Here is a 24137-nt window from a genome sequence, read left to right as displayed (position 1 = left end):
CATGCTTCACTTCATGGGAAGACTTCTCGCGAGCTACCTACAAAAACTTCTTGTTCTTCACTTTGCCTTGAGTCTTCACATTCTCTCTCACACACAACCCTTACAAAAAAATGTCATATAAAATACAAGGTACATAAGATTGAACAAAATTATAATCAAATTTGGCACGGAATAAAAACTAACACAAAATAATTGTAAATCACAACTTACATGATTAATTAAGAACGGGGTGATGAGCTTGTGGACTACATCCCTGGAGTTTCTACTATCCGTATTGCTGAACTTCCCAACTTTACATATGGAGATGGTCGACTAGTCTTGCCTGGAGTCCTGGAAGGTATTTCAAGCGTGTCCAATAAATTGCATTATCTTCTATTCACCACCTTTCACGAACTTGAAGCTGAAGCTATTGACACTTTAAAAGCCAACTTTCCTATCCCGGTCTAACCTATTCGTCCTGCCATACCTTACTTAGAACTTGAAGAAAAGTGTGCTTCTGTAACTAATGCTAACAATTGTGTCAACTATCTCTGGTGGCTTGATTCTCAACCTCCATGTTCGGTGTTGTAAATCTCAATGGGAAGTTTCCTTTCGGTTTTAGATGCCCAAATGAATGAAATTATTGGTGGTGTAAGGGGCAGTGGTGTTCAGTGCTTGTGGGTGTCACATATAGAAACTGGTCGGCTCAAGGATTGTAGTGGTGATATGAGCCTTGTGGTGCCTTGGTGTGACTAATTGAAGGTGTTGTGCTACTCCTCAATAGGAGGGTTTTGGACACATTGTGGCTGGAATTCCACTCTTGAGGCTGTTTTTGCTGGTATACCAATACTTATTTTTCCTATATTTTGGGATGAGTCCCAATCAGTAAACATATTGTGGAGGATTGGAAGATTGGATGGAAGTTTAAGAAAGATGTTGGAGTTGTTACAAGAGGTGAAATTTCAGAGCTTGTGAAAAAGATTATGGATAACAAAAGCGATGTGATGAACGCAATGAGGCAACGAGCAAAAGAACTTCAGAAGTCAAGTCGACGAGCAATTGCAAAAGGTGGGCCATCTGATGCAAATCTTGATGCTTCTATTAGAAATATTTCAGAAGGCCAGTCATTAAGCATAGTTGTAATTTATCGTATTCATTGGTCAATTGATATGTAGAATTTTATTGTAATTTCATTAAGATCGTGTGGTTTTAGACACTTTATTCTTCGACAACTTCTTTAAAAATAAAATTGAAACTGTCACACAAGATGCACCAGATTATTTGCATGCAATGAAATTAAAGCCTTGTAACTTTTACTAGTTTAATTATTTTGTTAGATGAGTTTGATTTGAATTTAAAAAGTGTGGTGATATGTGAAAATTGAATTTCAATTGTTGTGGAAAAACTAAAGTGCTATGATGTCATTTTTATGCTCTCTCTCTCTCTCTCTCATAGAGGTTTGTTTTGTATTTTTTTTTGTATTTATAAGTTATTCTTATAAAATTCCATTCTTGCTTTTAGTACAAAACTCACTGAGTCAACTTGTGCAGTGACAGCTGTTAGTCCAAAGTAGAAGTTGTATTATTTGTGTGGTGTTGCTAAAGTTGTGGGTTTGAAGAGGTGTTTCTTAGCTGGGATGCACGGACGCGGCTTCGGACCCAGCACACCCGCGTCCGACGCGGTGGGACGCGGCGACGTGGGAGGGACGCCGCAGACCATACGTCCGTGCCGCGTCGTGCCACATGGATTTCCCGACTCGCACCGACGCGGCTCAAATCGGGCTGAATCGCGCCAATTCGACTTCGATGTGCGCCGATTCACGTCGAACCGGACAGATTCACACCAGTTCGGGCCGAATTGGATTGTATCGGCCGAATATCGGTGTGTTTCGGTCGGAAAAAGGAAATCGGCATGTAAGAAAAAAAATAGAAAACTTAAACCGAAAATACCGGTGGACTGGACTGGACTGGATATTGATACGCCACTGTCACCGGTGGACTGAAATCGTATCTTTGCTTCTTCGTGTTCTTCTTTGCATCGTCTTCTTAAGTGAGTATTGAGTTGTTCTCTTATTTTTATTTATTTATTTATTTATTTTTTTGGACGTGTTCTGTAACTTCTGTTTCTCTTTTTGATAAGTACAACACTTAAAAACTCTTCTTTGTTTTTTGTGCCTCTCTGACCAAACGTGAGAGCCACATCTTCCCTTTTTTTTTCTTTTTTAATGGGAAGCTACACGTGAGAGCCTCCTCCTTTTTTTTTTTTTTTTTACTTATTATTATCTATTTATTTTTTTTTTATTATTATTATTTCTATACTATTATTATTATTATTATTATATGAGTTTTCTATTATTATTATATAAAAAAGCATGCTTAGTAATATATTAAAAATATTTCTAATAATTTTTTAATCGTCAAGTCCCGCCGCACCCACACCCACCTTTTTCAAAAATTGCCGAGTCCCGCACCCGTACCCGCACCCGCACCCACCCGAGTCCCGAAACACACCCGTGCTTCATAGTTTCTTAGTTGCCATGGGAGACTGGTTAAGAAATTAAAAGGGGAGCAAACTAATTTTTTTTCCCATACTCATTTTCTAGCCTTGCATTTTTTATGAACCTTCACAATCACTTCAGCAAAGGCTTCATGTTTCTTAGTGCCTATTTTCAAAGGGAGCCTTAATAATTCACTTAATTAGGAACGCCTTGTTGAAGACCCATGACATGAGATAGATGAGTTCTATCTCGGGTTGTTATATTTCTAGCTTTATACTTAAAAACATGTTGGATTTAGCACCACTTTTCCTGATCACCTTATTTATCTGTCGAGACATTCCTTAAGGCAAATAAGGAGGTTATCTACAAATTGCAAATGAGAGAAATCACTGGCCCACTTGCTGCAAGTGCACCCCATCAGCTTGAACTCCTACACAGTCAACCTATTGTCTCTTTCGGCTCCACCACACAGCATGGACCTCTACTCCTTAATTGTCACCAATCACTCAATACTCATTCTATACAAATCTGTGGGCAGCTTTAGGCCGGTTTGCTCCATTATCACGTTAAATCTTCAATTCCCCTATAACCGAAATCACTAAAATCTGCATTAAAACATCCTATTTGGGTTGCTGCTATGCGTGAAGAACTTCAAGCCCTCCATGCTAAACATACTTGGACAGTTGGACTCTTGTCCCTCATGATCCCACCATGTACATAATTGGGTGCAAATGGGTCTTCATAACCAAATTGAAAGTTTGTTAAGGTAATATTTTCTATGTATTGGCTTATCCTGTGAGAAAATGCACTTTACTTGTAATTGGGTAGATTTAAGATATGTTTAAAATATCAAGAAGTGTGTTAAACAAACATCACAAGTTGTATCATTAAATACACGAAGATTGAACCAAGAAATAATTGAAGAAAAGCTGAAATAGTGAACCTCGACACTAGTCTCAATAGAAGCCCGACACTAGCATTTATCGAGACTTAATGAGTAATTCTCAACATTAAGCTCGACAACTCTTGATCTATCAAGCTTCGCGAATCCAAAATTCTCATATTAGAATTTTGGTCGATGACTTGGTTTGCTAGGGTTTCGTTCACTAAACCTCTAGATTATATAAAAGCTTTATTTTAAAATCATCATCGACATAGAGACTCAATTTAGAGAACATATATACTCTATGAGAAGCTACTGCATTTTTGTGCGTTTTAGAGTTTTGTAATCAAGTGCTTCCAGATCTTCAACATGCTTTAAAGTGAAGAACTTTGCATCCAACAACAATCAATCAGTTGCTAGGAAGTTTGATATTGGGATCCGTACATACAAGAAGAAGTCTCTACAAAATTGAAAGCTTGGATTTGTGTAAATACACAAGAGCTTGTTCATACCCCCCAATTAAAAATTACTGCTAGATTGCTTTTACTCTAACTTAGACTAAGTGCGGAACAAGAATAAATGAGCGCAAATAACCGATAACACTACCCTAAGCCATATTTATCCATTGTTAACAATAAAAGGAAAGATTAAAAGTAGGGAAGAGAAATGCAAATACAAGATAACACCGAGACGTGTTATCGTAGAGGAAACCGAAGAACTCTGCAAAAAACCTTAGGCTTCAACCTATAATAAGAAGAAGACATGAGTCCTTGTCATTTGAAATGTATATAATTTTGTTGATCACATGATAGGTATACATATCATCTTATTATTTTGCATTGAAACCCTAAGGCTCTAAATATATTTAGAGCTAAACTTTATTCTTGAAAGAAATTAAAAAAAAATAATCCAATTGATTTATGGAAATTCATGTACTGTATAAGACACGTAACTAACAAAAGCTTTTGTCTTTTTGTCTCACTTAAAAAAAAAAAAAAAATAAAAAAAAAAAAAAATAAAAAAAACAAATAACTTTTAGGTTTTTTTTTTTTTTTTTTTTAAATTAAAAAAAAAAAAGTTTTTACTTTTTCTCACACATTTAGCATAAAACCTATCAGCATCTATATTTTTGATAATACAAGGGATGGGTTACAGCAAAATTGAAACTGATACCAACCTTTAGTAGTATACTCTCTAACTTAAAGCACAATACAAGGGATGGGTTACAGCAAAATTGAAACTGATACTAACCTTTACGGCTTTACTTCTCTGTATTCTTCTTCAAAAGTGTTAAAACTAATGCCCTTTGCTCCATACTTGAGGATGCATCTGCTGAGACTAGTGGAGGACAGCAGTGCAAGAGTGGAGCAGCACCACTTGCACACAATTTCAGTTACAAGCAATGCGAAGCAGAGGCATCAGATACAGAGCATCAGTGGGCTTGCAAGGATGTGCTAGAGACCATTGAAGCTGTGCCTTATCATGAAGTGTTCATACATAGCTTTGGAGATTATGATACATGTGGCTTGTAGCCATTGGTCTGTCATGTAAATACTGCCATACCATTGTATAGTTTAGGATTGTTAATAACCAAGTTTGTTGAAAATTAGGGAATTGATTATGTTAGAGACGTGTATATATAGAATACCTTTATTGTATTGGGATCAGTTGCTTTGTATCATTCAATTTCTGATTCAATAAGATCTGATCTTTTATTTAGAGAGAGAGTTCCAGATTTTATAAAAAGAATTAGGCTTTCCACGTAATTATCCAAATAGAAAGATCTTGATAAGCCAGAGATATAAAGATCAGTACAAGGTCTTCCGCTGCGGCCATTTGGTGCGTACAAAAGCAAGCCTTTATCCTTATCATCAGTTTCCATCAAAATGGATCCTGCAAAAACAGAACAGCCTGAGCCAACCGTCTGCCACCTGGTGGCTATGCCGTATCCCGGTCGCAGCCACATCAACGCTATGATGAATTCGTGCAAGCTTCTGGCTTCAAAAACCGCCGATATTCTCATCAGCTTCGTCGTCACCGAAGAGTGGCTCGGATTCATCAGCTCAGAGCCAAAGCCACCGGCTCAGATACGCTTCGCCACAGTACCCAATTGCATACCTTCCGAGGTGGGTCGTGGGAAAGATTTACCGGGCTTTCTGAAAGCCGTGAATACGAAGATGGAAGTTCACTTTGAGGAGCTCCTGGACCGGCTTCAGCCGCCGGTGAAAGCCATCGTGGCTGATACTTATGTGTATTGGGCTATCGGCTTGGGGAACCGAAGGAATATTCCGGTGGCCTCACTTTTTCCTATGCCGGCGATGGTGTTCTCAGTGTTTCATCATTTTGAACTGCTCGTGCAGAACCAGCATTTCCCGGTTGATTTGTCAGGTGCGTCTCAAAACTATATTTTTACTGTATCTATATTATGTTATTATTATTACTACTAGTGTTAACTCGCGCAATACACAGAATAACTTTTAATTTTTAATAAACTCAATCCAATTCCTCTAATTTTGTTTTAGAATAACCCAAACGGAACCTTTTCTATCCCAAGTTCTTTGCAGGATTTCATCGAACAGCTAGTATTCATTTTAATAACCCTGTAGAACCCAATCACTAATACAGCTCCCCAACCAAAAAAAAAAAAAAAATCTAATTAAAACAAAATTAGCCAACATTTATAAAGTTCATCCACTTCTTTTGGATCTCTCTTTTGTTTAATTTTTTTTCCTTATTTTTTTTTTATAATGGAAGTTCACTCAACATTCCCAAATTTGTTTTCAATATGCAACATTAAGAAGTAGGAAAGCAACAACAAAGTAGCATTGATCACATGAATAAGGGCCTAAATAGGCTTGCTTTTGTGACTACATTATTAAGTCATGTTACAAATGAAAAGAAGTAACTGCATAAATTGAGAAATCAACACAGAACATGTAAGGAAACCAAATGAATTAATTGTCTAAATAGCTGTATGTTATAGCAAAAAGAGTGTTGAAATTACAACCAACCAAAAAAAAAAACTAAATAATGAATTTACTATATATATATATATATATGTACAAAATATAGAGCCGAAGGATAACAATGCAAAAACACATTAGGATTCCAAAGGTAAGCACTGATTAATCACATCAAATGCAACAACAGAAATAGAAAGCTACATAATAATTTCTAGAATCTTGTAGAGAAAACAATATCGTATTTCCACATAATCATCAAAAATCTAGACCATGGGACCCTCAAAACCTCTCTAACAAAAACAGAGTGCCATTAAGAAAAACAGACATCAGTTGCATTCCTTATCCAAACTCCAATACCAACAGTATAGAATGCCTGCTGAACAAACAGCTATTATTATGTTTAGAAACAGAACAATCAAGCCTATCAACAATGCCTTGTCATTAATAATACCAGATTTAGAAAAAACCTAAAGCATTCTATATCAGAGTCAAAATCCCTTTTTCCCATGTACACACCACCTATATGAGAAAAAGAAAATTAGAACCTTAGATTGGAGATATTACAAAAACAATCATCATATTCAAAATATTGTCACTCTGTTTTAACTGAAAAGTTGAGATTCTTCCAAATAGAGGTATATTTATGTTGCTGAATTACATGCTCCTCCTAAAAATAACTCCATCATTGCCCAAACTTTCATTAAGCTTTGAACTATATCACATTAAAAGTAAGTCCCTCTTTCCCACCCTCAGTTTCATAATGATTATAAAATTAACACAATTATTATGTAATAAGAAGTAAATTATTGATTCCATACAAACAAAAGAAACTATAAAATAAACTGATACAAACCTGAGGGAGAAAGAATCCAATGATTTGAACCATTTAGGTACTATTGGGAGAATTATACACCTCATAAAACTTAAATTATAAACAATAAAAATAAATTTTAGAATTAAAAAATAGCAGAATTTTATCAAACAATTTGTAAGCATATAATAAAATGTATATATTGATTATATCTTAGGCATAGCAAAGCTGATCAGTGCTGTCAATTTCAAAAACTTAGTAGTCTCAATTTTCAAAAGAGAAAAAATACTAATTGTAATGAATTTCGTAAATGATCACTCAAAACCAAACCAATCTAATTCAAGCCAAAACTAACACAACAATAATTTAAAATGTTAAAAATTAACAACTGGCCAAATTACCTATCAGTGGCATGCTAATGGAAGCCTAACTCAAAACCAAATCTAATTGAAATAGCTAAATCTAAACCAATCCAACCAAGAAATTCAAACCTAAATCATATTCAAACCCCAAATTTGAAAACAAAAAGGAAAAAACCAAAAACAATAACTTTACCGGTTACAGGTATACGGCGGCCTGTCTCTTTGTGCCTAACGGACTCTATCTGGGTGTATGATGTTCCGGCAGAAAGACCTAAAATAAGATTGAAAAAGGAAAATTAGTATTAGAAACGAAAATACCCAATGATTTCAATCCTATAATTATTTAATCTCAATGGTTTTGTAAAGATTAGAAACAGAAGCACCCAAAAACCTGAAACAAAAACGAATCAAATCTAAACATATCAACCAAAAAAAACTCAAATGGCCAAATCTAAAAAATGGGAAAAAAAAATTGTACCAGTGCCAATTCCGACAATTTGGGTGGCGTATGGTCATAGTTTTTTCTTCATGTGTGCTTGCGGTTCCGATGGCCTAAGTCTGGCGAGGGAACAGGCAATGGTTAGCCATAGATATTTTTTCTCTCTTGGTTCCTACAAATTCTACTTGCTTCTTCTATCTCCGTATCCCTTAATCAAAACCGAATCTAACCCAAAATACCAATTTAAATCATAATCAACTCCCAATTGATTCTCCAAATAAAAACCAAAAACCTTATATTTTTAAATTTAAAACAAAGCTATACCAGTAGCGATTCCGATTCTGATAGTCGGGTAGTGAGTGGAGGCTTACGGTGATGGCAGAAGATCTGGGTGGCACCCTTCTCTCCATCTCTGCCCCTCTATTTCATTCTTGACTCCTCTTCGTTCTTAACGCTTCATCTTCCTTACTTCTTCTTATTCCAGGGAAAGAAATTAGCGGATAGTTAGATAAAGAAATTTGACAGGAAGTGAGAGACATCTTTTCATTCTTGATTGCAAACTGCAGTTTTTGATCTCTCGATCTCTCTCTCCTTTTCCGTTTTCTGCCTCTCTATTTTTCTGTCTCTCTTTTCTCTCAGTCTCTCTTTCTCCTTTCTCCGTGTAGCAGTCCATTTTTTTTTTTTTTTTTTTCCTTCTTAAGCGGTTAGTTTTCTTTTTTATACCAAGTGTTTAACGCAGTGAAAAATTGTATTTTATCATTTTTAAACGATGTTTTAGCGTTACCAAACAATATAATGTACCACTTTTTAAAGTGGAACATGGCTAAATTTTGGATAGACACTTATCCTATTTGTCACCATCTCTTTAATTATAGGAATCCACTTTCTTTCAGCTTCTACTATTATATATATATATATATATATTATTTTTTTATTTACAATGTAGAATTTCTACTTTAGACTAATCTGAATGTATATGTATGTAAAATTCACTTTTGAAAACTTGAATCCTGATCCTTACCTTCCACATCCTACAAACATTTATACTTGTAGAGTGACTACCATACCAAAAATGCGCACTTAGATATTATATTATTATCTTAAGAGTTGGTTTTTGTTTTAACCCAAAAAAAAAAAAAAAAAAAAAAAAAAAAAAAGAAGAAGGTTGGTTTTTGTAATTTATTCCTCAAAAGGCGTAAACTAAACAACAAATGTACATAAAAATTTTTGGACTCACGTGGTCTGTTCAGATTTTGGGAATGATGCATAAAAAACCTTAGAAAAGTGACTTTCTTAATAAAAAAATAAAAAAAAAAAAAAAAAAAAAGGTAAATAATTTTTTTGTCTGCTTTTTGTTTTATTTTTTTTAATTTTTAATAAAAATAGTACCAAATCATCTATAAAATGGTTTATTAATAAATGAGAATGCTAATAAATGCTTTTATAGAAATAATTAATTATTTATTTAAAGAAAATATTTATGGGAAAAGAAAAAAAAATGTTTTTACAGTTTTTTTCATTTCTCATAAAATGGTGTTAAAACTTTCTTAAAATAGATTATTAACCATTGACTTAAAGACAACCATTAGCATGACTTATTAATAAATACTTTAAAAACACTTATTAATTGGACCCAATAATAAAACTAAGAAAGACCCCCCAAAGATATCTTTTAGCCAAAAATGCAATTTACATTTGATGATTTTATTTAAAAATAATTTTAGTTCTATAAGTTTGTCGATTATTTTAGTTTGATAATTTTGTCAAAAAAATGATTTTATCCGAAAATTTTGTCCAGAGATTATTTTATTTAGTAATAATTTAATGTTGCTAAAGGGACAAACTTCAAATTAAATAACTAAAATGGTTTTCAGACAAAGATACAAGACTAAAATGACTAACTTCAAAATTAAAGAAATATATTAATTTTTATGTAGAGTTTATGGGTGTATTGCATTATTATTTCAAGACAAATTACTTTTTTAAAAATTGATTATGGATATCTATTCGTTCATATGTATATCTATATTTCAAAATAACTAATTATTTTTTTTTTTTATATATATTTTGTTTAGAATGTGTACCAGCTATTAATTGGTTGAAGTAGTGACTTAATGGTTGCACCAAATCATTATATTAGATTAATAAACATTAGTAATTGACATTAAACTTTTTTTATTCCATGTTCGTTACAATTTTGATAACAAGGACCATTGTGTACATTAACATTATATATTAAATATTTTCTTTATAGACAAAGTTTGACTTCAAACGTGTTCGGAGCCTTGGGATTTAATTACCAATAAAAGATGATATGTATCTCATCATATACATGACAAAGACTAATTCATCTTTTCATTAGTGTTTGAAACCAAACATTTTCCTCTCCTATGCTGCAAAAATTATATATATATATATATATATATGTAGGGACACGATTCTCAAACGGCCCAACAATGACGTTGGGCTCGCGCGTGAAGGATCCCTCACAATAAAATTTGTAGAGAGTGGGCTTAAAAGGCGAGCGTCTGGTCACGGGGCGTTGGTCCAAACCGGACTTTAAGGAAATTCAGATAAGAAAAGGCTTCAGCCTGGATATCCAAGCCCTACAACTTTGTAACTTGAGGGATTGGATTCCTCAGATCATGGCCGAGGAGCACTAACGCCTTTTTCCGGTTACCCGGCGGTGGGTTTTTCGTGGTGGTGTACATTTATTATCCAAGCATTCTCATCCCTGGAGTTTTCTCCAGGAAGTGAGATGGGGGATCCCTCCCCTAATTAGTTTACCTTTCCTTTTATACTAGCCTACGTTTGTTGTCCCTCGTCCACGTGTAGGGTCAATTTTTCCAGGACTGATATTTGTCCCATCAATCTAATCCCAGACTTGTTGGGGATGGTTAATAAAGCCTAAAAATCAGGTTCTGTTAGGTGTAAAGTCTTATCAGTGAAGGGTATTAAGGACAACTTCCCTGAGATATTTTAGATCTTCTTACGGATTTGTTCTTATAGCTCTCTTTTACCCCTTTTGTCAAGGGAGCTTTAGGCTTGCCGAGGACTAAACCGTCCTCGGCTGCATATCTGGGCCATCCTCGGCCTTATATTTTTAAGTTTGGGCCATAACTTTTTTCAGCTTGGGCTTGCGGGCTCCCCACGAGCAAGTGGGCCTGGCCTATAAACTATCGGGCCCCACAATAGCCCCTCAAAACCCTGCTGTCCAACATCTTGGTTGGAAAGATGGGTTTTGGTAATGCCGAGCCTTTATTATGGCTCATTCATTTCAGCCCTTGAAGGACGCGGGTAACTCTTCACATGCCCAAGGAATGTACCGGTCTACGAGCTGTTCCCCTTAATTTGCGCACGTTGCCCTTATGCCGTTTAGGTATTCAAGGCGTGTCTTTAATATCCTCCCTTTACGAGGCCTCCCAGATCTGACGATTATTGATGGTGTGGGAGAACGAAACGGCGTATTCTTATTTGTAGGTTTGCCTGGGGATCTGAACGTGTTATGTACCCTTTTCTTCATCCCTTATATAAAGAGAGAAGACAAAATGTGATTCTCTCATATCTAAATCCCCCAGGTTCCTCCCAGAGTTCACTTCTTCCCTCTGGTTATACCCTATCCAATAATTCGTTCATCATAATAGTCAGCCATGAATAAACCATTCCTTTCCCAGAAACGCCATGTCCTAATAAAGCTTGAGATGGCCCAGTCAGGGCAAGGATGGCGGAGATTCAAGATTTGTCTCCCCTTCCTTTTAGCCAAAATTCGAAGCAGGGACTCGTCACATCTCACTTTCGGTGTGACTGAGTCAAAAACATCCATTATCACCACCGTCCGCTCTCTCACGAGCATATCTAACATGGCGCCAGCGTGTTAGGAGTCAGGACTGGGGCAGGGACTAAGTGCCCCTGCTTCTTCCTCTTTTCGTTCACTGGCGCCCCCCTTTGCCTCTCTTTCTTCTTCTTTCCACCACCAGATCCATCCTGGTACTTTTCCTTTTCCCTCTTTTGCTCCTTTTTCTTTCTTTTCATCTCTTCTCTCTTCTTCTCCTCCTTCCTACTCATGTCCTCCATCTTCTTCATTCATCTCCTCCATCTTCTGCTCATGTCCTCCATCTTCTTCTTCCTTTGCGCTGCTTGCTGACAAGAGCTTGCTGAAGTGCTTCCATGTGTTCCAATTCTTCTTCCTTCTCCTTCATCTTTTTCTAAAGAAGGTTCTTCTCCTGATATGAGCAGTACTGAGGCAGAGATTGGAGAGACTTTGAAGGTGAGTTTAAAAGACACCTAACTGTTTACTAATCTGTATTGCGGATGCTATTGTTGCTTTAGCAATTCATTTTTTGTATAGGCTTGTTTAAGCCCTTCTTTGTACGTTGTAATAATTTTTCATATTAATAAAAGTTATTGGTATTCTATTTCGCATGTTCTGTCTATATGTTTTAATAAATTTGCAAACGCTGCTCGGCACAATAGTATAGCATTTGAATCAATGACAACTAAGGCCAAAATACTTACTAATAAAAAGATGCCACCATAACTTTAACAGAATTACTTGTCATAGTAATGCCGACCAGGGAGGGACGACACTTACCTCAAAATTAGCCAAGATGAGGACTGATATTCGATACGGTGTAAGAAGTAACTATCCGAGGACATGTCATCCACAAAACGAACAGTTTCCTTAGGCTATTGAATAAGGGGTCATCTTGCCATCTTAACATACTGGCCTTAACATTTTACAGTATCTTGGTTTCCCCATAGGCTTGAGTCCGAGGACCATGCAATGCCTTGGTTCTGTCCAAAACTTTTTAGAGTACTTGGTTTCCCCATAGGCTTGAGTCCGAGGACCATGCAATGCCTTGGTTCTGTCCAAAACTTTTTAGAGTACTTGGTTTCCCCATAGGCTTGAGTCCGAGGACCATGCAATGCCTTGGTTCTGTCCAAAACTCTTTGAGTACAATTTCTCCCTTTCTTCAGGTATATCATGAGGCGCAGAGCAGGAGGTTGCCCTCGGCAGCAGATATTCCTCGGCGTGGGCCATAGTCCCTGGACCCTTATGCAGAACGGGCCTGGGCTGCGAATTCACTAGGCCCACGAATTAAGAGGTATTTATGCAGTCTTTGGCCACGCGGTACTTTTGATGTCCCAGTGTTCGAGGTGCGCCTTTACGAGGCTCCCTTTAATCTTGTGGTTGCAGTTGACGTTGGAAGTTGGGCCTGAGCCATTTTGTCTGTAGCGTTCCTTGGGACGCTGCGTGAGTTGACTGCCATCACCTTGTCTTTTCAAATAAATAGGAGGGAGAGAGAGTTACTTTATATACACACAGCTCCTTCAGTTTCCCCCAAATCACAACTCCTATATTCAGTGTTGTTCTCCCTTAGCACAACATGTTTGAGGCGAGGGTTGGGAAGAAGGAACTCTCTCCGCCACGGAAGCGTCGTGCCCTCCTGAGACTCAAAATGGTGAGGTATGGGCACAGGAAGCATAAGTTCAAGAGAATACTCCATTTCGATCGAGGGGAAAGGATGTCTCTCCCTCTTTTAGTCAAAATCCGAAGCAGGTTCTGTTCATGCCAGAACTTTGGTGTGTCAGAAGAAAGATTCTCCGCCATCAGCGCCTTTGCCTTGTGGCAGGCAAATATTTAGAGAAAGCCCCTCAACTTCCAACTCCCTGCACCTTTCCTTCAGCGGTGTCAGGCTCCAGTTGGGTCTCTTTTGCTGTTTGAGTTGTGGGCATCTGAAAGCATTGAGGAAGAACAAGGTCTTGGAGCTGTAGCCAACCTCTCCTCTGATCTACTTCCTCGGCTTTATCTTATTCTCTTGTATCTTCCTTTCTTTTTGGTTATGTAGTGAGCTTTGACACAAACTGATTCCAGCTTTTCATTGTACGCTGTACTATTTCTTTGTTTTAGTGAAAATAGAAATTTATTTACATGTTTTGAGTACTGATCTTTTGGCAACACTACTTTGTGAATGGGTGTGCTCCATGTGTGTGTTTCTTCGAGAATATTTAGAGCAAGATACCTTGAAACATAATCTTACTAACTCTAATCTACCAATACTACCAGGCATTATACCGATAATTCATAGTAAGTCAAACTTAGGAAACTAACCGGGGTAACAGTTGAATATTCTGTGATAAGCGCGTGAATACCGTCCAAGGCTGAATCTCTAAATAATCCATCCGAGCAATCGACTGGGAAGTAGGGAACTCCGATTGTGCTTTTGTGTACTTGGTTTCCCCATAGGCTTGAGTTCGAGGACCATACAAGGCCTAGGTTCCGTCCAAAACTTATGGTTTTTATTTTGTGTACTTGGTTTCCCCATAGGCTTGGGTCCGAGAACCATACAAGGCCTTGGTTCTGTCAAAAACTTGTAAGATATCTTTTTTGTATTTGGTTTCCCCATAGGCTTGGGTCCGAGGACCATACAAGGCCTTGGTTCTGTCCAAAACTTGTAAGATATCTTTTTTTGTACTTGGTTTCCCCATAGGTTTGGGTCCGAGGACCATACAATGCCTTGGTTCTGTCCAAAACTTGTAAGATATCTTTTTTGTACTTGGTTTTCCCATAGGCTTGGGTCCGAGGACCATACACTGCCTTGGTTCTGTCCAAAACTTGTAAGATATCTTTTTTGTACTTGGTTTCCCCATAGGCTTGGGTCCGAGGACCATACAATGCCTTGGTTCTGTCCAAAACTTGTAAGATATCTTTTTTGTACTTGGTTTCCCCATAGGTTTGGGTCCGAGGACCATACACTGCCCTGGTTCTGTCCAAAACTTGTAAGATATCTTTTTTGTACTTGGTTTCCCCATAGGCTTGGGTCCGAGGACCATACAATGCCTTGGTTCTGTCCAAAACTTGTAAGATATTTTTTTTGTACTTGGTTTCCCCATAGGCTTGAGTCCGAGGACCATACAATGCCTTGGTTCTGTCCAAAACTTGTAAGATATCTTTTTTGTACTTGGTTTTCCCATAGGCTTGGGTCCGAGGACCATACACTGCCTTGGTTCTGTCCAAAACTTGTAAGATATCTTTTTTGTACTTGGTTTCCCCATAGGCTTGGGTCCGAGGACCATACAATGCCTTGGTTCTGTCCAAAACTTGTAAGATATCTTTTTTGTACTTGGTTCTCCCCATAGGCTTGGGTCCGAGGACCATACACTGCCTTGGTTCTGTCCAAAACTTGTAAGATATCTTTTTTGTACTTGGTTTCTCCATAGGCTTGGGTTCGAGGACCATACACTGCCTTGGTTCTGTCCAAAACTTGTAAGATATCTTTTTAAGTAGCTTTTTCTCTATACTTATTTATTTTTCGAAGGTTAGCCCCTAGGCCAGGGAGGGGAGAGTTGGCTTGAGGCCGGAAGCCCCTAGAGCTGCCCGCGCCGTTAGCAGTGCAAGGCGTAGCCCCTAGCAGAAGCTTATGTCAGAGCAACAACTGCACGTCGCCGGAGATGGGAAAAACTCGCGAATCTCTGCTTGCTAGAGAGCTGACTCATGCGCCACCCGTGCCAACGCGTAAGCCTTCCCACAGACGGCGCCAATTGTAGGAACACGATTCTCAAACGGCCCAACAATGACGTTGGGCTCGCGCGTGAAGGATCCCTCACAATAAAATTTGTAGAGAGTGGGCTTAAAAGGCGAGCGTCTGGTCACGGGGCGTTGGTCCAAACCGGACTTTAAGGAAATTCAGATAAGAAAAGGCTTTAGCCTGGATATCCAAGCCCTACAAGTTTGTAACTTGAGGGATTGGATTCCTCGGATCATGGCCGAGGAGCACTAACGCCTTTCTCCGGTTACCCGGCGGTGGGTTTTTCGTGGTGGTGTACATTTATTATCCGGGCATTCTCATCCCTAGAGTTTTCTCCAGGAAGTGAGATGGGGGATCCCTCCCCTAATTAGTTTACCTTTCCTTTTATACTAGCCTACGTTTGTTGTCCCTCGTCCACGTGTAGGGTCAATTTTTCCAGGACTGATATTTGTCCCATCAATCTAATCCCAGAATTGTTGGGGATGGTTAATAAAGCCTAAAAATCAGGTTCTGTTAGGTGTAAAGTCTTATCAGTGAAGGGTATTAAGGACAACTTCCCTGAGATATTTTAGATCTTCTTACGGATTTGTTCTTATAGCTCTCTTTTACCCCTTTTGTCAAGGGAGTTTTAGGCTTGCCGAGGACTAAACCGTCCTCGGCTGCATATCTGGGCCATCCTCGGTCTTATATTTTTAAGCTTGGGCCATAACTTTTTTCAGCTTGGGCTTGCGGGCTCCCCACGAGCAAGTGGGCCTGGCCTATAAACTATCGGGCCCCACAATATATATATATATATATATATATATTCTTGAATTGACTAAAAAAATTAATTGAGTTAGGTAAGTGGGACAGAATTTTTCTTATCAAAGAAAAGGACCAAACAGTTAAAAGTCGTAATCTTGTATAAATAAGGTGGTTGCCAATTAATATTAGTTGGGAAAAAGGTTTTTTTTTTTTTTTATTTGCTAAATAGTTGGGAAAAAATTGTTACTCTTATATAAATATATATATATATATATATATATTCTATATTCTTGAACTGACTAAAAAAAATTAATTGAGTTAGGTAAGTAGGACAGAACAGTTCTTATCAAAGAAAAGGACCAAACAGTTAAAAGTCGTAATCTCGTATAAATAAGGTGGTTGCCAATTAATATTAGTTGGGAAAAATGGTTTTTTTTTTTTTTTTTTTTTTTTTTGGCTAAATAGTTGGGAAAAAGTTGTTACTCTTACACACACTTAACTCGTTTATATAAGGTGGTCATCAAATCAAAGTCCAAACAGTCAACCAATATGGTACAAGACCCACAAACAGCTTTTTTTCCCCATCAAAGTTTTGTATATTTGCAATAATAGATATTCCATATCACCGGAAGTGATTATCCGTACGGCATTAGTTAAGAATTTAATTAAAGAAAATTTTTATGAAAAAAGAAAAAAAAGAAATTAATGTTTTGATAGCTTTTTCATTTCCCATAAAAGTAATGTCAAAACTTTCCTAAAATGGATTCTTAACTAATACCATATGACACTCATTAACATGACCCAAAAAAAGATATCTTCATCTGCATTAAAAGATTGGGCCCAAAAAATGCCACTAAAGAAGCTTAAGCTTCGCATTGTATCCCTTTTTTGGTTTTTTAGCTTCATGTTCCAAGGCAGTTTCTAGTATTTAGGCTTTTCACTTACTCTACTTTCTATGTGTTTAATTAAGAACGGGGTGATGAGCTTGTGGACTACATCCCTGGAGTTTCTACTATCCGTATTGCTGATCTTCCTACCTTCACATATGGAGATGGTCGACTAGTCTTGCCTGGAGTCCTGGAAGGTATTTCAAGCGTGTCCAATAAAGCGCAGTATCTTCTATTCACCACCTTTCATGAACTTGAAGCTAAAGCCATTGACGCCATAAAAGCCAACTTTCCTATCCCTGTCTACCCTATTGGTCCTGCCATACCTTACTTAGAACTTGAAGAAAAGAATGCTTCTTTAACTAATTCTAACAATGGTGTCAACTATCTCCAGTGGCTTGATTCTCAACCTCCATGTTCGGTGTTGTACATCTCAATGGGAAGTTTCCATTCGGTTTCAAATGCCCAAATGGATGAAATTATTGGTGGTATAAGGGACAGTGGTGTTCGGTGCTTGTGGGTGTCACGTGGAGAAACTGCGCAATTCAAGGATTGTAGTGGTGATATGAGCCTAGTGGTGCCTTGGTGTGACCAACTGAAGGTGTTGTGCCACTCTTCAATAGGAGGGTTTTGGACACATTGTGGCTGGAATTCCACTCTTGAGGCTGTTTTCGCTGGTGTGCCAATGCTTACTTTTCCTATATTTTGGGATCAAGTCCCAATCAGTAAATACATTGTGGAGGATTGGAAGATTGGATGGAAGGTTAAGAAAGATGTTGGAGTTGTGACAAGAGGTGAAATTTCAGAGCTTGTGAAAAGGTTTATGGATAACAAAAGCGATGAGATGAATGCGATGAGGAAAAGAGCAAAAGAATTTCAGAAGTCAAGTCGACGAGCAATTGCGAACGGTGGGTCATCTGATGCAAATCTTAATGCTTTTATTAGAAATATTTCAGAAGGCCACGGTCATTAAGCAAATTCTATTGTATTGTATTCATTAATCAATTGATTTGTAGGAGTCGACTGTAATTTCATTTAAGATCGTGCAGTTTCAGACACTTTATTGTTCAACAATTTCCTAAAAAATAAAATTGAAGCTGTCACCCAAGATGCACCAGAAATTATAAAGGGAAAAGATTCTAACCAACTTTATCTTTCTCTCAATAATGCGTGCTAAATTTTTTTTTTCTTTTTTTGGTTTAATGTCAAAACTTTCCCTTTATCCCACGGTATTTATGCATTTCCCAATCACTAATATAGCTAAGAGTGATGATACCTACCACCGCTCCCCCTTTGGTGCGATGATCACTTTACAAATATAAATGCTTGTAGGGTGTGGAGAGCAAAGGTCGGGGTTCAAGTCTCCAGAAGAGAGCTTCACACACATATACAAAAAAAAAAAAAAAAAGTGATGGTACCTAGTACCGCATACAAACTCACAAACTAATTATTCCAATACTATTTTATTTTTATTTTATTTATTTTTTATTACTATTATTTTTTTTTTAATTGTGCTAGGTATCATTACATCCCTAGCTATATTGGTGATTGGCAAATACACAAATATCATTCATTAAACACATAAGCTTCAAATTGGGATGAAGGGAAAGTTTTGACATTAAAGCAAAAAGAAACAAAAAAAAACTCTAAGCACACTCATAGTGCGTGCAATGAGGCTAGTATAAAAAGATGGAGAGAGAAAGGCTGAAACGTTCTGAAGAGGAAGAAGACACTTTATCGCGCAGTACCAAGAAATTTAAGGAGAGTCATCAAGCTACAGGGGAGAGGAATGAAAACCACATGGCAAGGATGGGAAGCTACAAAGACAAACTTGTGGGTTCTATTCCTGGAGCCTTTGAAAAAGCTTTTGGATTTGATAGTGCGATGCAGGAAGATGTGGAATCCGATGAAGAAGATGAAAATACTCAGGATGAAAACATCAGGCTCTGTTTTTCCAGAGAAGAAAAAACTCGCATGCGAGCACCATGGTACCAAACTCTCATAATCAAACCGTTTGGGAGAAAGATAGCTTACCCATTCCTGGTTTCGAAACTTAGGAGCATGTGGAACTTGAAAGGAGGTATGGAATGCATTGATTTGGGATTTGAATTTTTCCTTACTAAGTTTGAGCTCAGAGAGGATGTTGATAACATACTCAAGGGAGGTCCGTGGTTCATAGGACAAAATTTCTTAGCCATTAGGCAGTGGGAGCCAGAGTTCAAAGCATCCACAGCAACTTTTTCTTCAGTTGCTATGTGGGTCAGATTTCCTGAATTACCAATTGAGTATTATGAGCATAATGCTTTACTCAAAATTGGTAGAGCTATTGGCCCTGTACTCCGTATTGATGCACACACTGCTAATGGAGCTAGAGGACGTTTTGCACGCATGTGTATTCAAGTTAATCTTGATAAACCCCTTATCCGAAGCATCTACTTGGGCAAGCTGAAACAAATCATTCAGTATGAAGGGGTGGAATCATTATGCTTTGAGTGTGGACGGATTGGACACAAAAGAGAGGCATGCCCTTTCATAGTCCGTGAATCCACCAGTGATGTACAAGCTGATCAGAGCATGGAAGCTACACCTAAGGAAACGGAGAAACCAGCAGAAAAAAGTCATGATGAATTTGGAGAGTGGATGATTGTGACTAGACGCAAGCCACTGAGCAAGGCACGTGACAAGCCTAGCAAAGTTAGCTTGAGTCAAGCTGATGAGTCTTCTCAATCCCTGCATGATAAGACTCCACCTAGAGCAATGGAGCTGGAAAGAATGGCGGGCAAAAGGAAGGCACCACAAGCTCAGATTACTGTGACACCTAGAGAAGAGGGGAAGTCCAACAAGTCCCATCAAGATAAATCAATTAATGGAAAGAGTTCCAAACGAAGTGGAACACGTGCTAACCAGAACCAAAAGGCCAAAAGTGTCGTTGGAAGTCAAAGAAAAGATATGGGCCTAACGAAAGATAGTGTATTTGTCTTTGGGTCTAATGCAGGCCCTTCAAAAATTAATGGGCCAAGCCAAAGCCCAGGGATTTTAAATAAACCAAGTGACTCAGTAAAGGGGTTATTAACAAAAGCTGAAGGTGCTCTCAGTAGCACATTAAGAAACGGGAACAATGGAGAAAAAAGGGAGCTGGGCAATTTTTTACAAGGGCAAGATAATACCGATTGGAGATCGAACAATCCAATGGATCAGGCAGGACCTAACGGAAGTATGGGGGTGGACCGATCTGGAGCTGATGTTAGCGTGGAAGAACATATTCCTGTTAACCAAGGAGAGCAGAGGTCTGGGCTATCTTCCCCTGAAGAGCAAAGCTTGGGAGAACACACCAAATCCATGGTGGCGCTTTCTAACGGACAGACCAATGGTGCATGCCCCTCCAACAGCAAACTCAAGCTCATCAAAGACAATTTTAGAGATGCAAAGCTTGGAAAAATTTCTAACGGAGGCAGAAAAGGAATGGGTGAAGCCGGTGATCTCGGAGAGGAAGATTCTTCAGAGCAAACCTGTGGAATGCTCTATGAAGGGGAATTTGCATGGGGTGAAGATGATACAGTTCGCGATGGCAGAGGTCAATGGCACTATCCTCATCAGAGTAACTCAAGAGTTGATGGGGATTCTCAACCATTCGGTGACTCTGTTTCGCGAGAAATTGGTGAGGAAGCCAGAGATGATGGCGGCATGGAGGTTGAGAGACACTGAGGGCTCCTTAAGAGCGGTGTGCCTTGATCCCTCTGTTACCCCTTTTAAAATTATGAATATTTTAATCTGGAATTGTAGGGGTGCTATGAAACCCCAATTCAGAAAAACTGTGATGGATTTAGTGGAGTGGCACAGTCCTATTATCATGGTTATTACTGAAACCAGGATGAGTGGAGCAAGGGCTATGGAGATGATTGAAACACTGCCTTTTGATGGGGCGGAAGTGACAGATACAATTGGTTTTGCTGGGGGTATCTGGTTGCTCTGGAGGGCTGATTTGGTGCAAGTAGATGTGCTGGCAGCTACGGAGCAGGAGATTCATGCCATCATCCGGGTAAGATCTCAAACCCTTAGCTGGATTATTAGTGCTATTTATGCTAGTCCTAGGTTTGCAGAGAGATGCATGCTTTGGGAAAACCTTAAATTGATAGCTAATTTACATGATCTTCCTTGGGCTCTTATGGGAGACTTTAATGAGGTTATCTCTGAAGGGGAAAAATCTGGGGGAAATCCTATCTGTCAAAGAAGAGTGAGAGCCATTCTTGACTGTATGAATGAGTGCCATATGATGGACTTAGGCTTTTCAGGGCCCAAATTTACCTGGACAAATAAGAGAGAATTAGGGGGCCTTATCCAATGCAGGCTTGATAGGTGTTGGGCCAACCCTAGTTGGAAAAACTCTTTTCCTGAGGCCAATGTGACTCATTTGGCTAGAGTGAACTCAGACCACTGCCCACTGCTGTTAAACTTATATCCTAACCTTGTGACAAATTCTAATAGACCTTTTAGGTTCCAGCCCATGTGGCTTAGTCACAAAGATTTCCCTGCCATTGTTAGGGATTCTTGGGAAGGGAGAGAAGAAGATTTACCTGGTGCTGTTACCAGATTCACTCAGAAGGCCCAAATCTGGAATAAAGAAGTTTTTGGGAATATTTTTGTGAGGAAGAGGCAGATTATGGCTAGGTTGCTTGGTACTCAGAGAGCCCTTGCCAACAATCCTAATAATTTTCTTATTAATCTGCAAGAGCAACTTTCTGAGGAGTATAATGCGATACTTCAGATTGAGGAGGAACTATGGGCAATGAAGTCTAGGGTCAATTGGACCATTTTTGGGGAAAGAAATACAGCTTATTTTCACATGACTACCATTACTAGAAGAAGTAAGAATAGAATTACCTGCATTTTGAATGATGAGGGAGTTTGGAACCACAATGTAGAGGAAGTTAAAGAGATATTTATTAATTATTTTGAAAAGCTTTATCGAACTGATCAGGTTGCCTGCCCATTGATCCAGAACTGGGATACGAATTGGTGTTTGAGGCTAAGTGAAGCTGATGCTAACTCTTTGGCTTTAATGCCATCTGATAATGAGATATGGGAAGCCCTTAAATCCATGAAGCCATATAAAGCCCCTGGTAGTGATGGTATGCACGCAGGCTTCTTCCAGAGGTTTTGGCTTGTGGTTGGAAATTCAGTGAAGAGGGAAGTCAAAAGTATCTTTGCTAACCAGAAGGTGCCTGATTATCTTAATCAAACTCTAGTTGCTCTTATTCCTAAGCAGCTGGGTCCAGAGAAAGTGAGTCAATATAGGCCAATAAGTTTATGTAACACAGTCTATAAAATTGTCTCGAAAGTTCTTGTGCAAAGAATCAGACCCGTTCTTCCAAACCTTATCTCTCCCATGCAAGCTGCTTTCCTTAAAGGAAGAAATGGGTCAGATAATGTGATCATTGCTCAAGAATTGGTTCGTTCAATTGGGAAGAGTAAAGGCAAAGAAGGATATATGGTGATAAAGATAGACTTGGAGAAAGCTTATGACCGGTTAGAGTGGAGTTTCATTAGGTTGGTGCTTACACACTTTGGATTCCCAAACAATATTATCCAACTTATCATTAGCTGTGTTTCATCTACCTCAACTTCCCTCCTTTTCAATGGAAGCAAACTCCCTGCCTTCTACCCTTTAAGAGGGATCAGACAAGGTGATCCCATATCGCCTTATTTGTTCATTCTATGCATGGAATTTCTTGGGGCTCAGATAACAAAGATGTGTGAGGAAAAGAGATGGGACATGATAAAAGCTTCTAGGAGGGGGCCTAGCTTTTCACATGTGTTCTTTGCAGATGATATAATGTTGTTTGCTAAAGCTAATGCGAAGAATTGTGATGCCATTGTGGAAGTTTTTGACACCTTTTGCAGTATGGCTGGGCAGAAGATTAATTATGAGAAATCTAGAGTCTTTTTCTCACCAAATGTCACTTCTAGAAGAAAAAGAGGTGTTTGTAGAAGGCTGGGAATTATGGCCACCAGTAATCTTGGAAGATATTTGGGTTTCCCCATCATTCACAAAGGCAGAATGGGTAGGGCGTTCAATTTTATTCTGGATAAAGTTCAAAGTAAGCTTGCTGGTTGGAAAACCAAGCTTTTGTCAAGAGCTGGTAGACTTGTTCTGGTTAAATCTGCGGTGGCTCCTATTGCAGATTATTACATGCAATGCCATAGCATTCCTATTAAAGTTTGTAATTCTATCGATAAGTTGACAAGGGACTTCATTTGGGGATCAACGGAGGAGAAGAAGAGGATGCACTTGGTTAAGTGGAGCACCATTACTTTGCCTAAAGAGCTTGGTGGATTGGGGTTATGGTCTATGAAGTATAGGAACCAAGCTATGCTTGCTAAGTTATGTTGGAGGCTTGCTCATGGGGAAGGGATGCCATGGGCAACAATGCTTCAAGCTAAATATTTGTGTCCTAGCAGGATGACTGAGACAGGAAGAAAGCTGCCTTGCTCTCGGATCTGGGCAGCATGCAAAAAGGGGGGACCAATCTATGTGAAAGGCCTAAGGTGGACAGTGAAGAATGGTGAGCTTGTTAGTATGTGGATGGACTTTTGGCTTCCTAAAGGGAGGTTAAGAGAGCTCATTGAAGGGCCTCTTGCTAGGGGGGAGGCTGAACTTACAGTTAAGCAATGTTTTGATGAGAACAAAAATTGGATTCCATCTAGCTTATCATTTGATCTTCCCGAAAGTATTTCAAATACTATTTTGGCCACTCCCTTCTCTGTTGACTCCCACTCAATTGATGAGCTTATGTGGGCTTTTTCAAAGAATGGCTTTTTTTCCCTAAAATCAGCCTATCTCATTGCTAGGGGATTAAACCCCTTGAACCTGAACACTATGTCATTCACTTGGGTGTGGAAGACTGAAATTCCTCCTAAGGTTCAGTTCTTCCTGTGGCTTTGCTTACATGATAGTCTACCCACGGCTGAAGTATTAGGTGCAAGGGGCTTAATTCTTGATCCGGTATGTAAGATTTGTAACAGGGAGAATGAATCTATTGAGC

General features: G+C 38.5%; 1 protein-coding gene and 1 long non-coding RNA gene across 5 annotated transcripts in view; one reads left to right on the top strand and one right to left on the bottom strand.

Moving 5' to 3' along the window:
• Window positions 1-18168, top strand: part of LOC126723279 (UDP-glycosyltransferase 87A2-like) — a 55416-nt gene extending 37248 nt beyond the window's left edge. Inside the window, exons 1-2 of one of the 4 annotated variants that reach the window (XM_050426611.1) lie at window positions 4570-5747; window positions 17178-18168. In XM_050426611.1, coding sequence (XP_050282568.1) covers window positions 5246-5747; window positions 17178-18067 — 1392 coding nt within the window. In that variant the 5' untranslated portion in view covers window positions 4570-5245 and the 3' untranslated portion in view covers window positions 18068-18168. Of the gene's footprint in view, window positions 1-4569; window positions 5748-17177 lie in introns of those variants that run through there. The other 3 variants (XM_050426614.1, XM_050426612.1, XM_050426613.1) reach the window with 3 other exon arrangements.
• LOC126723286 (uncharacterized) lies at window positions 6318-7920 on the bottom strand. The gene is made up of 2 exons (XR_007654221.1): window positions 7689-7920; window positions 6318-6698 (listed from the first exon to the last, which is right to left on the bottom strand). It is a non-coding gene; the product is annotated as an uncharacterized LOC126723286 (long non-coding RNA).
• Window positions 18169-24137: the final 5969 nt, after the last annotated feature.

Source organism: Quercus robur, chromosome 4, assembly GCF_932294415.1.
Source record: "Quercus robur chromosome 4, dhQueRobu3.1, whole genome shotgun sequence".
Classification (NCBI taxonomy): Eukaryota; Viridiplantae; Streptophyta; class Magnoliopsida; order Fagales; family Fagaceae; genus Quercus; species Quercus robur.
The sequence above is the reverse complement of the archived record's forward strand: the minus strand, read 5'-3'. Positions and strand labels throughout refer to the sequence as shown.